This window comes from Coturnix japonica, chromosome 7 (genome assembly GCF_054131305.1).
Source record: "Coturnix japonica strain WE chromosome 7, WE-NBRP24, whole genome shotgun sequence".
Taxonomy (NCBI): domain Eukaryota; kingdom Metazoa; phylum Chordata; class Aves; order Galliformes; family Phasianidae; genus Coturnix; species Coturnix japonica.
The window spans coordinates 17,044,662-17,057,214 of record NC_140669.1 but is presented as its reverse complement, the minus strand read 5'-3'; the positions used below and the strand labels follow the sequence as shown (position 1 = coordinate 17,057,214).

At 35.0% G+C, this 12,553-nt stretch overlaps 1 protein-coding gene across 13 annotated transcripts in view; it reads left to right on the top strand.

Moving 5' to 3' along the window:
* The window catches only part of MYO3B (myosin IIIB), a 173,196-nt gene that overhangs the window by 105,365 nt on the left and 55,278 nt on the right, over positions 1-12,553 (top strand). For 9 of the 13 annotated variants that reach the window (XR_014947949.1, XM_085552464.1, XM_085552463.1 and 6 more), the window contains 3 exons: positions 1,711-1,731; positions 3,235-3,312; positions 4,275-4,480. Coding sequence is in view for 12 of the 13 variants with exons in the window: in XM_085552464.1 (XP_085408590.1) it covers positions 1,711-1,731; positions 3,235-3,312; positions 4,275-4,480 (305 nt within the window). In the remaining variant the exon portion in view is untranslated. The remainder of the gene's footprint in view (positions 1-1,710; positions 1,732-3,234; positions 3,313-4,274; positions 4,481-12,553) is intronic. The other 4 variants (XM_085552467.1, XM_085552466.1, XM_085552465.1 and 1 more) reach the window with 1 other exon arrangement.

Below are 12,553 nucleotides of genomic sequence, written 5' to 3'. Positions count from 1 at the left end.
TAATTTTACTTTGAAGTGTGGAAATTTGTGTATGTATTTTAATTTATGAGCTTTTTTGCTTAGAGTATTTATTGGTTTTATCTTATTTCAAACCATGCTAATAGCAGGTGTGGTCAACATGTGAAAATAATTTGCAGTGACCTCATAAGGTGACATGATACTATAAATCATTTTTGTAATACTGTTTTAAACTATTATAAGCAGTTTCTTTTTTTAGTGATGGAACAGTTTGTCTTTTTAAGGTCAACTGTTTTTCAGCTGTAATCACATGAATATATATTTTACACCACAACTATTGTCATGTAGAAATGTGACATAACAGTTGGAATATTTTTCATTTTATTTTTAAAAAAGCAGCTAGTCATTTGAAACATTAGATGATATCATGACATTCTTATGTTCTATCAGTTACGATAATGTCTAATGTCTGTTGTACATGTGATTATTGCCCTCCCATAAAACTGCATAACTTCATGTGCACTCAATGTTATAAATTAAGCAGATAGAAAACTTCTAAAATTCTTACAGCAAAATCTCCACAGCTTCAGAATCTATAAAAAAATACTTTCAAATGTCTCTTGTCCATAAGATTTAGAAATTGGTCCTGATCCTTACAGACTGCACAGGTCTGAATTTACAACTCCAAAGAAAAGGGCATCTCACAGTACTGGCTTTAGTCTGTTTTTCTGAGAAAAAGGTGTGACATCATTCTCTGTAAATGTTTCTGACCATCTGTTTTTTTGGGTACTCGCTCCCTTCACTCCACAAAATCAAAACAAAACAAAACCCCCTTTTGAACCCAGCAGGCTGTAGTAAACCATATTTCACAGAATCACAGTCTTAAGCATCATAAGATTCTACCAGTTTGGTGACAATAAGCAGCTGTGAAAAGGAGTTGCTAATGTTATTGTATTGCCCAAAAGATAGAGCATTAACTCACCCTTCATTTGAAAGCAGTTATTAAATTATGGCTAAGAGATTATGAGTACTGAAATTCCAGCAAAATAATAATTTGGAGTCTGTGCTTTTCTAGACAGCCAAGAATCATATTGAGAAGCTAAAATTCTTGAGAAATTGGGCTTTACTATACTCCTCAAACAGCGTGCTTTTGCTGTTGGTGTTCTTTGTGTTTGTCTAATAGACAATTCTAATAAATGTTGCCATTTATTATGGGATTACTGTTAGTATTCACTGGTAACGTTGTTGTCTTCTACCTGACCTTTACCAAAGCTTTGGATCCAAAGTTCAAACAACAGTTGTCTTGCCAATATGGTTCTGAAACATTCCGGAAGTCATCCCCATGGACATGTCTGCTATTCTGATTAGACATTGGTGATTAATTTCTCACATGACCTCTTAAGGTGTTTATTGTTATCTGTGCTGACGAAGCTCTTTTCCTTTGATATATTACAGAGTTTTCTGTTAACGTTCTTAAAACTGAAAGCCAACAGCATCTTTTTTTTTCTTCATGTATTTATTTGAGATGCATAATAGTGCATGCACCCCACTTAGGGCTATGAACACCAGAGACTGCAAAAGCATGATGAAATTGTTTTGGTCACCCTCATGGAAGTCTGTCTCCCTTTGCACCATTTGTATTCTGAATCTTGCCTTCACAAGTTTTCTCTTTTGATTTCTTCTCCAACACAAAATCCATTTTCTTGGTCTATTGCTACTTAGTGCCTCATTTCCTTTGTATTTTTCATGCAGTCTCCTAAATATCTCCTGAAGGTAAGAGCGACAGTTACTTCATTGGAAACTGTAGTCTTTCAGCAATTATGTTCAGTGGTCTTAAGTTAGTGAGCTTTGGAAATGATTATATGGAGTAAAGTCCAAGAGTCATAGCACAGGTGCTGACAATGGCATTATCTGGTTTATACAAATGCCACCTGGTCAGAGCAGATGGTAAACTGCCACAAAGCAAGTGAATGCTAGAATGTCGTTAATGCCACATGCAAGCAAGATGCTGGTTGATTTTGTTGAGCTGCAATACAGCAATGCAATCTGCTTGTGATTGAAAATCATGGTTATGCTCATTCATAAATTCTAGTTTCATTTTGATAAGAACAGCAGAACAGCTGTACTGACAATATAAGTAAATATACAAGAAGCGGTATGTTTGCTGTCCATGTATACTGCCTAAAAATAACTCTTGTGAGCTATATAGAAATGCTGAAAAATTGGTATTTGATGCACCAGCAGTTCAGCTGAGACTGCTGAAATACTTGGCATCAAAATGGCATTTTAATATAATTAATAGTAGACACAGCAGCAGATAGGAAAAGACATGCACATTCTGTGGTTACCTACTTTGCCACTTGTTATGTTGCAAGAATGTTTTCCCATTCATGAGCAAAATGAGGCAGTTTTTTTTTATAATGGGCTTCCAGGTCATTAAAGAGATAGTAACTTTATATGGAAAATAAGATGCAATGGACTCCATTGCAATGGTGATGAAAGTAAGGAGGGCTTCATAAGGTATTGCATCTTGACAGCTGCTCCATTGGCGTAACAATATACTATCATGACAAAAGTGTGAAATTGTTCCCTAATCTGATCAAGAGTCTGTCAGTCTCGGAAGATCTAGTAAGTGAAGGCATCAACAGTGGTCTAAAAGATATTAGAATATATATATCCATATAGGAAGACAAAGATGAAATACAGTTTCCTACTTTGTTGATGAGTTTGGGACATCAAGTTAATTAGACAGTAAATGATACTACTGAAGTCAACTAAATGTCAGCCCTATTTCCAATGGCCAATCTGTTAATTAGTTGTGTTTTTCCATCCTCTGTCACTACCCACCTCATGTAATAGTTGCACTCATAAGCATGCCTCTTGTAGTGACTGAGAGCACCAAGATGTTAAACAGAGTAAGAACATTACTGCTTCCTTACTGAAATATGTACTGAGGCATAGTTTAAGGAGAAAAAAGGCATGACATGCAGTTCTTTAATGCAGTATGCTTACTGCTTGACCTGCCTCAAGGCATAGTATGAAATAAAAAAGTGGAGCTTCCTGACAATGACAGCCATGATGTAGTTCACAAACAACTTTACAGTGAAAACTACTAATGAGAGAATCACTGCTGGCTGGCAGACAGCTCACTGTGTTAGGATTGTGGACACATGAGAGAATGACCAGAAGAAACATCAAACCTAGTTTTTGCCAATGAGGTGGGGTGGGTGTGCAGTGTTTCTGCAACAGATCTAATATCTCAGTTTTGTCTTCCAGGTTGACACAATGGAAGTTATGCGACACCCTGAGGAAACAACTAACATGAAGCGACAAACTATGGCTTCCTATTTTAGGGTACAGCAGTTAAACTATAAACAAATATTCTGATTATAAGAACAATAGGTATTTCTGAGGTATATGTGGAGTTGTTAGATCAAAGAGGAAAGTAAGCAACAAAAAAATAAATAGGTAGTGAGTCTGAAAATACTTGTCTGTTGTCTAAATGCAGCCTACAACCAAGTGACCCCACTCAGATCCAGTCAGCTTGGAATTGTATGCAGCATTGAGATTGAGGGTATTTGCAGCAAATTCTGATCAGACAGTGGGATTATGAGGTAAGAATGTAGCAGAAGCAGAAATATTTTCATGCAATGAAATAAACTGTATTCAGTGTTCAGGTTGGTTAGGGCAAGAAGTAATGGGTCCGTGTTTCAGCAGGAATATTCAGTTTAGATGCTAAGAACATTCTAAATAGTTACAGTAATGCGGAAGTTCAGTGGATTACCCTGGGAGAACATGCAATCTGTATCAGTGATTCTGACAAAAAGATTCCTCAAAGATGTCCTGAAATAAAACAGATACATTCAGCATTCTCTGTGGGCAGAGTACTAAATTGGTGGCTTCTTTCAACCCAATCTCCATGGATTTCTGTGATTCTTATGTGATTGTTTGTTTTACAGTAAGCTTATCTTCCTGTTGGGAATGACTGTTTGATCAAATGTGCCTACAGCAGAGTTATAGCTGGGACACTTTTCAATTAAAAATTTCAATATGAGCCTTCTTAAACTTCAAGAAGGTAATATAAGGAGAGGTGATAGGGTAAGTAGAACTAGAATCATAATTCGTGTTTAACAGTTAAAGGCTTTTAATAGATTCTGGATTTTAGTCAAAATCTTAAAACAATTAAAACTTGAATACCAATCAGCATTACCATATTATCAATCATTCCATACTGTTTACAAAATACATTTCCTGCTTATGCAATTGAATTACAGATTTTTTAAACAAGTCTCTGTATCTCTTTTTTCTTTCACTAGTATTCCCTCATGGATCTTCTATCCAAAATGGTTGTTGGACAGCCTCACTTTATTCGCTGCATTAAACCTAATGATGATCGAGAAGCACTAACATTTTCTCATGAGAGAGTTCTACTGCAGCTACGATACACAGGAATTCTGGAAACTGTCAAAATACGTCAAAAAGGATATTCTCATCGCATTCTTTTTGAAGAGTTTGTGAAAAGGTATGGCTTCTTTAGCATGACTGTCATTTTAGTGTTCCATTCAACAAGATACATTGTATGAAAAATTCTAAAAACATTGGTTTCTACATGTTTGGTCTATGTTACTCTAGTAAAAGCAGTAACTATTGGATTAAATCTACAAGAGTCATCAAGAGAAGGAGTGGGAGAATTGCAGTGAGCAGTTAGTATTCAGTAGCTAGACCATTTCTACGATTTCTGATGCTGCCGAAGCAATACATGGCAATAAGCATCATGCTTAGACAAGACGAGGATTTGAAGGGTCAGTGAGCTTCAGTCGTCATTTTAATAATATCAACATGCTTGAAAAAGACCTGATATAGAAGAACTGTTTCAAAAAAACAAAAACAAAAAAAAAAAACCAACAGAAGAGTATTAATTTCAAGCTTGAAAACATTAATTAAATCAGATTTTTTTAAAAAGAAATATTCTGAAGAATTTTTCATCAATACTGATTTTTAAGCATAATACATTGTAAAAAATTGTTTAAGTATTTTTGTGAATAGCGTACCAGATTTTATTTATTACATCCTTTAGTGTGCACAGAAGTCATACTGGAAAAATGGAAGGCATAATTTCAAATCTGTGTCATACTGGGGTAGTTCCCACATAGAGACACAGTGCATAAGAATGTTTGCCTCTTCTTTTTCCCATTTTACACCTCTTTCATCTCTTTTTCTCTGACACTCAACCTTTCCTCTATATTTTTTTTTTTTTTTTTTTTGTCAGCTCAGGAACTATGAAAATTCATCTGAAAAAACTGTTTCTGCTCTGGAGCAAGTCTATTTAATAGGAATGTCAGAAGCTTATGTCTGTACACTGACATTAGCCTAGAGATGTAATATACAGGTGTAACTGGAGAAAAGCATTAGTGTGCACAAAAGTTTCCTATACTTTAGAATATTCCTCTTAACAGCTTCCTCGTGGTCATGTGTCTTCAGTTCACCACTAATTATAACCAGACATCTGCTGACCCTTATAATGGCTACTATATTCTAGTTTGATTACTGAAAGGATCTCTGTGTCAAGAAGTTACAAATGTGATTTGGGAAATGCAGTTGCTTTATAATGACAATCTGTTTATACAGTCTTTATGTCTTCCTTTAGAGCTAAAATATTTTTGTATGTATTATTTACTTTTTTCCAGTCTGTAAGGTGGATAATTCAATAATGAAACAGAAACAGCAGTTGGCTGCTTAAAAGTAGGAACAAGTAGCAAATGGCAGTATCAATCCTTGCTGTCTTCTGTACAGGAGATTATATAGTTAATGAATTTACTGGAAAAAAAAAAAAATCATTCATGTAATACTAGATGTAAGTAGCTGATTAGGCTTTTGAGAAAGGAGACAGAGTTCCACATGCCTTTATAAAAACCCAGAGACTAAGTAAATGTATATTTCTGTAGATGAGTCATTTGAGTTCATTTATCTGTGGTTTTTGCACAGACAGATGTTGCCCAATAAACTGTAGTTGAATCAATTCATTCTGAGAAGTTACTGAATTTTCTGATTTGCAATATATTATGATGCTAAAGGAATATGTAACAGAAATACATAAGAGATTTGTATCCCAGGAAGGATAACTGGCATGCCATTGTCCATCAAAGTAATATCATTTTTGGACACAATTTCCCTCCACCTTTAATTTGTGTGGTACATGACTAATTTTAGTAAGGTCATACAATTCTAAAGCGGGTTGAACAAAAAGATTAATTTTTCCGATCACTTACACATTTCATAACAAAACAAAGAGCCTGAAATTTTACCTAATCTGCACAAAAGTGAACAAAGATACATTTAACTGAAATTGATGTAAGTTGAGAAGAAATTAGGCCTCTTCCTATCAGTAGACTTTTCTTTTAAAAATGCATGGAATCTGAGTACAACCTTGAAAATGAATAGTCATAAAAGCAATGGTAACTGTAGCTTTCCATTCCTACAGATAAGGGCAAGTTGTGTTTAACATCTTTTTTGATAGTCCCCAAGTTTTTAAGTCCGAGCTGGTGTAATTCATTCAGAAAAGAAAGTCAGGAGGAGATTTAGCAGTTTGCCCACCAGCATAAAAGGCTTTTGACTGAGTATTCAGAATATAAACTGAGGCAGGCAATTCTCTCTCCTTTGTTCAGTTTATTCTTCATTTTTAAACAAATTCTTTTCCATTATATTCTTGAAAAAAAATAATGAACAATGTATAAAAAAGATATCAGTGGAACAGAAAACATTTTTCTTCCACTTACAGCCGTGACTAGTCAAGTGTTTTTAGGAACTAAGTAGTTGAATATATACAAATGTTTGAGAAAACAGGTCAAATGCTAAACAGATTGGCACTTCTTTGTTCATAATCAAAAAGACATTAGGCAAGTATGAACAAGAGTTTCAAAATGTCAGTAAATCTGAGGATATCAAAGATTTTCTAAGCGAGCAAGTTAATTGGTATTTTGATCCTTTTGAGCAACTTAACAACAAAACGGATGAACCAGCACTTTTTCTCCCTTGATGTTATTAAACAAATAGGTGTGCTTCTTGTCTGCCTGTTCAATAATGCTGTTTTGTAAACTCTTAGCAGGAAATATGAGGACAAAACAATCAAAGGCAGGGAACAGAACTGTTCAGAGTTTATCAGGTGGGAAGTAAACAAAAGATAAAGCTTTGTAATGTTACTCTTTACCATCTTCTGTTTTCACACAGAGCAGATTATTTCACAGGTTGCAAACCTGGAATTTAGCTTATTGGGGTAAAAAACAGATGGTCAGGACTGGTCTTAACTGTAACTCATTCATACAATAGTACTGTAGCCAAAGATAGAATCACATGTTTTATATGTATATGCAAATAGATTTTGATTAAAGTAGTGAAATCTGATTTACAAGCCCTCTAAACACTCTGAACCTACCAAGTTTTTAGCAGTTCACCTCCTTTTGCTGTGTTTCACATCCCATACTGTCAGGTGTCTGTCTTACATGTTTTCTGTGGAGATCTGTGGTCCCTTTCTCAGGCTAAGATCCCAGGCTTCAGATCAAGGTTATTGAGGTGGTCAGGCAGCAAAGTGGGCCTGGCTTGCAGGGCTGCACAGTGACCATGCACTGCACAATACCTAAGGAAGGTGTGCATTTTAGTAGCATTTCAAATCTGCATTGAAATTTCCATTAGATGAGACACTATTTCCTGAATTCTAGTGCCTAGGCCTCTGACATGATGTGTTTACTTCATATACCCACCCTGTATACACCTTCTGTGTAATGTAGCATATGGTATATCATGTTTTGAAATATAAGAGACTTGAGAGTTTCATGGTGCTAAATGGTGTCAGGCTTCAGGTGCCTCATAAGCACACAGGAATGTCTTGAGAAATTTTATATGAGTTTAATGTAAGGATTGTATTTGGTTTTGTTTTTTTTCTTTTTACTTCTCTAACAGTTTCTGTTCCACATCATAATTCTTTGTACTGCATTAGAACACTGATGCAGTTTTCCTATGAGTGCTACCTCCTCTTTAATAGCCAGATATTCAGAACACACACTCATGGCAGTACTAGTAATATTTCTTTAACAGTGATCCCAATATGATTGGTTCTGCTTTCTCTAAAAGAATTTTCAGTGTAAATTTGTGTAAGGCCTCTGTTGGTACACCTGACAACAATTCAGTCTCTAAATTCTCAGTGTTATATTCCTTCTGTCCAGTGGTGATAGGCTTCTTTATTATTCAAAGTAAGGGAAGCCCTGTATTAAATTAGAAGTCAGTGATTTGCTAGAGAGAAAATAAATACTTACTGTTAAAATAGTGCATTCTTAGTGCATTCTCAGTTTTAGCACTCAGTCTGTTTTGTACCAAAACCCTCAAGTGAGTTCTGGAGAAAAAACAATACCATTCACCTTATTTTAACTTTACTGTAACCCATGGAAGTGTTTGTTATTTCTTTCAATGGACTCAAGATAACACTCTATACTTTATTTATGGTAAACTACTGCATCTTCCACATCTCTTTTCTAGACTCTTCACATCCACAGAATGCTGGTAAACAGCTGCAGGTTGAAAGACGCTTGAAACCTCTAGGAGTAGAAAGTCTGATGATCCCTTACAAGTTATAAATAAAGAATGGACCAAATTATGGTTTTCTGGGGAGTATTTCTGTGATTCTGTGGTTATCTGATCATTGACAGATTGCTTTAGGTATTTTCTACTGAAAAGTTTTGTAGATGTTTTTTAAGAGTCTCTTAGATGTATTTTTTACTTTTCAGTTATATTTTTCAGTTCATACTCTTACTGAAAAGTCCAATGTAATTAGTTTTATGTAATCTACTGAGGAAGGCTCTGCAAGAGATAAGATGCAGCCAATATATGTTGGGAATTTTTGAAAGTTATCTACAGGCTCTTCCAGTGCTCAAAACCATGATGGCTCTTTTGTTTGTATTTTAACATTTCATTTCTAGGCCTGAGAAGAAACAGGCATTTTTTGAACACTGAGAATACCCCTTGTGTAGCTGGGGATCTAGTTAGAAAGAGACTTTCCTCCTCGTATCTCAAGGTTTTCACATGTCATTGCCCATTCTCCACCTCAGGCCAGGATATCTTAATACAATGATTCTTTTTAAAGACAAAAACTGTTAATCATTACCTTGGTGTATAGAACTGACAGAGCCTTTAGGTCTGGAATGCAAAGGGAATTTTGGTAAGAGGCATTGTTACAGTAGTTGGTGGCACTGTTTGAGTGCTATTAATTGATCTGTTCCATAGTTCACCCCTAAGGATTGGAGATGAGAGAAATTGAACTGTTTACAGTATGTTTGTCTAAGGTAAAACCTTATATAAATCAGAAAATTAACTCACAGCAGCAATCTGGTGTTTTCTGTGTCTCAGTACACTTGGATGTCTTTAACTCTGCATGTCCTAGCTTTGTATTTGTTCATACAGGGATAAATTCAACTTCTCGTGAACTTCCTTTTGTATTTAATTACTGTTAAGTCCATGTTAATCCTGCTCTAATATATGTTTTGAGTGAGAATACTAACATCCATACAGGATAACTTGTAGGGCAATATAAGAACCAGTGGTTAAGAAATTCATAATTTCAAACATGTTTCATCAGCTAAGAAATCAGTTCTTCTAGGTGAAATTACTTCTCTTTTAATCACTTCTGCTGAGATTGTGATCAGTCAAATACTTATAGGATACATGTAGTTGAATATTTCATGTGTAGAAAATTTTCAAGCAGGACAGATAATTTAAAAGAAATGTGGTTTTGCATCAGTATGGCACTTAGGAATTTACTGTTTTTATTTCAAAACAAATGAAACCATGTTGTACTTAAAACAGTAATCCTAAATTTCTCATTACTCATTAAAACCTTCCATGCCTATGTAACCACAAATGAAAGAATATAAACTTTATTTTTAAAAGCAGAAATAGAAGTATTGCTTTAATATAGACAAAATGTTTTGGACCACTGCATTGCCTGCTAGAACAAATGCAAATATACTAATAAAAAAATAAGTTGTGAAACTTTATTCTCATGTGAAAGTTCATGTGATTGCTAGCCCTACATTTCTGCATTTAAGGATCTAGTTTCTTCTCTTGATAAAATCATGTAAATAGAGCTCACTCTCTTTGTGATCTCTGTACAGTACAATTATATAAGTATGATAGAGATGTTCCTAGGCCAATAAAACAAAATTAACAGAGTTGTAATTGTATGTTGCCAAAGCTTTGGGTGCACAGCCAGATATTTTCACTACCATTTTACCAGATGCATTAAGGTGAAACATTTTATCTTCCTCCAAAGTATTGCATGTGTTTTGGTGCCATACAAAGGTTTTAAATTTAGTAAATTAGATGGCCTTGCATGACATATGCTGTTTTCTGATACAGTTAGCCTAAGCACAAATCAAATTACTTGTGTGTTGTAGTTAGCGTCTTAGGCATTAAAACAGGCAGTGCTAGAAAACAAAGCAATTGCTTGTCATTTATAAGATTGTAAAATTTAAAAATTGTGGAGTTCTCACTGACTTTTATTGCATCTGTGCTATCTAAATATTGATCAATGATTTTAAAATTCCCAACTACAACATGTCTTAAAAGACATGTGAACATGCAAAAAGCTGATAGTAGCACTGACTTGAAGCTTTCCTTCCCTCTAAGAAAAGAAACAAGCCACTTAAATTACTCATGTGCATAAGTGCCAAGGCTAATCTGAACAAGCTTTTGTAGCAATCAGCAATTTACTATTGATGCAACTTCTCTGACATGTCTGTCAAGTGCATGTTGAAACTGCAAACTCTCACAAATTGTTTGGGATATGTATATTTTATATCTGAGTTCTGTTAGTGCAAGTCAGAATGCTGTCTTGTGAAATCAGGCATCATTAAGTTTAATAGCAAAGTAGAGGAAATGTGCTTTTTTTCTTTTAAATCTGCCATGTTTTTCCATACCTGCAAGATGCCATGACTGTTGGTAAATAACTTTGCAAGATGCAAGATTCCATGACTTTGCTAAATAACTTGCAATATCATCTGAGAAAATGACTATGTTAAAAACTTTATCTCAGTAACACATAATATCCCATCCTTATTCAGGGTGGGCAATGTCTCCAGTTGGTGAATCTGTCTTTCCAGTTCAGGACAGATTCCAGTGCTTTCAGAAATCATTTTGTTCCCCTTTGATCTTTATTGACTATTTTAGTGGTTCTTTTTTCTTTCTTGTGAAAACTGGAGCTAATCTCTAAAGATTAACAGGAGCTAATATTTGAAAATCATATTCTCCTGATTAAAAAACAAAAAACAAAAAACAAAAAAAACCACAAAAAACAACAAAAAAACCCCAAAACAACAACAACAACATCAAAACAACAACAACAACAACAAAAACCAAAACCAGACAAACCAAAAAAAGCCCCCACAAACTTGTGGTATTCCATTCCTTATAATTGCTTCTCAGTATTTATTTATTTATTTATTAGTGTGAGGTAGAATTTTCTCCTGCCTTTATGTGGCTACAGGAGGAATCTATCCTTGAGCTTCACTGGTCAGATTCCTCTCTTTAGTCATAGGACTACATGATGGTTCTTCCCCGTTTTAGTAATTAGGGCAGGTTCAGTAAACTGATGTCAATTCCTTTCCGAATCAATGTAAGTAGAAGTAGCTGCTGCAGAAGTGTAATCTAATGAAGACAGAGAAGAAACATGATGGTTCGCAAATGAGAGCTGAGGAGGCAGTTGCTACCATCTAACTGTACTTGTGATAAAATGACCCTGAACTTGTAAACTATCTAGCCTGTCTTCTTGCTATTATGTAAAATGTTTGTTTGCAAATAGACTTACTAGATTACTATAGAACTGTCGTTCACAAGCAAACAGTGGCTTTACAAGCATGGCTTGTTTACAGTCATTCCTAATGTCTATTCAGTTCAAACAAGTATGCATCTCCTCTTATTTGTTATCTTTTTGCACCATAATTTTATTTCACATAATTCTCAGGGCTGTTCTTTTTGGGATCATGGACAGAACAAAAGTCAAGGTTGTTTACTATGTGCCTGATCTGAAAGCCACTAGAGTTATCATAATAATTCCAATTGGCTGATTATCACAATCAAACAGAAGAAAGGCGCAAGGCCTAATGACTTGCATAACAACAGAAATCCCTATGCCTATCAAAAATGGTTTAATTCATATGAAGAGTGTATTCATATAGTTTTATTTTTTTATTTAAAATAGCTGCTAGTTTTATTTAACCACCAGCACTAATAAGATCCTTGCCAATGAGAGCAGTGCCAATTGTTTTAACTGTGCATATATATGACCTCTTCCTGCAAACATGAAATTCAGATGTCAAGCAGTCTGAACATCCTGCTGTCTGTAAATTAAGATTGATATGAGAGTTGTTTTTCCTGTAAACTAATCTTTATTCTTCACACACTGTCATTATCACTGATACAGACTGTGCTGCCTGCCCTGCTAGTGCTGGCCTTTTTCTTCACAGACTGAGAATCTGCAGTCCTTCTAGCTGACATACTGAAAATGAACATTACTTAAGTGCCATTGACAGGGTGACCTTGTTACAAGCTC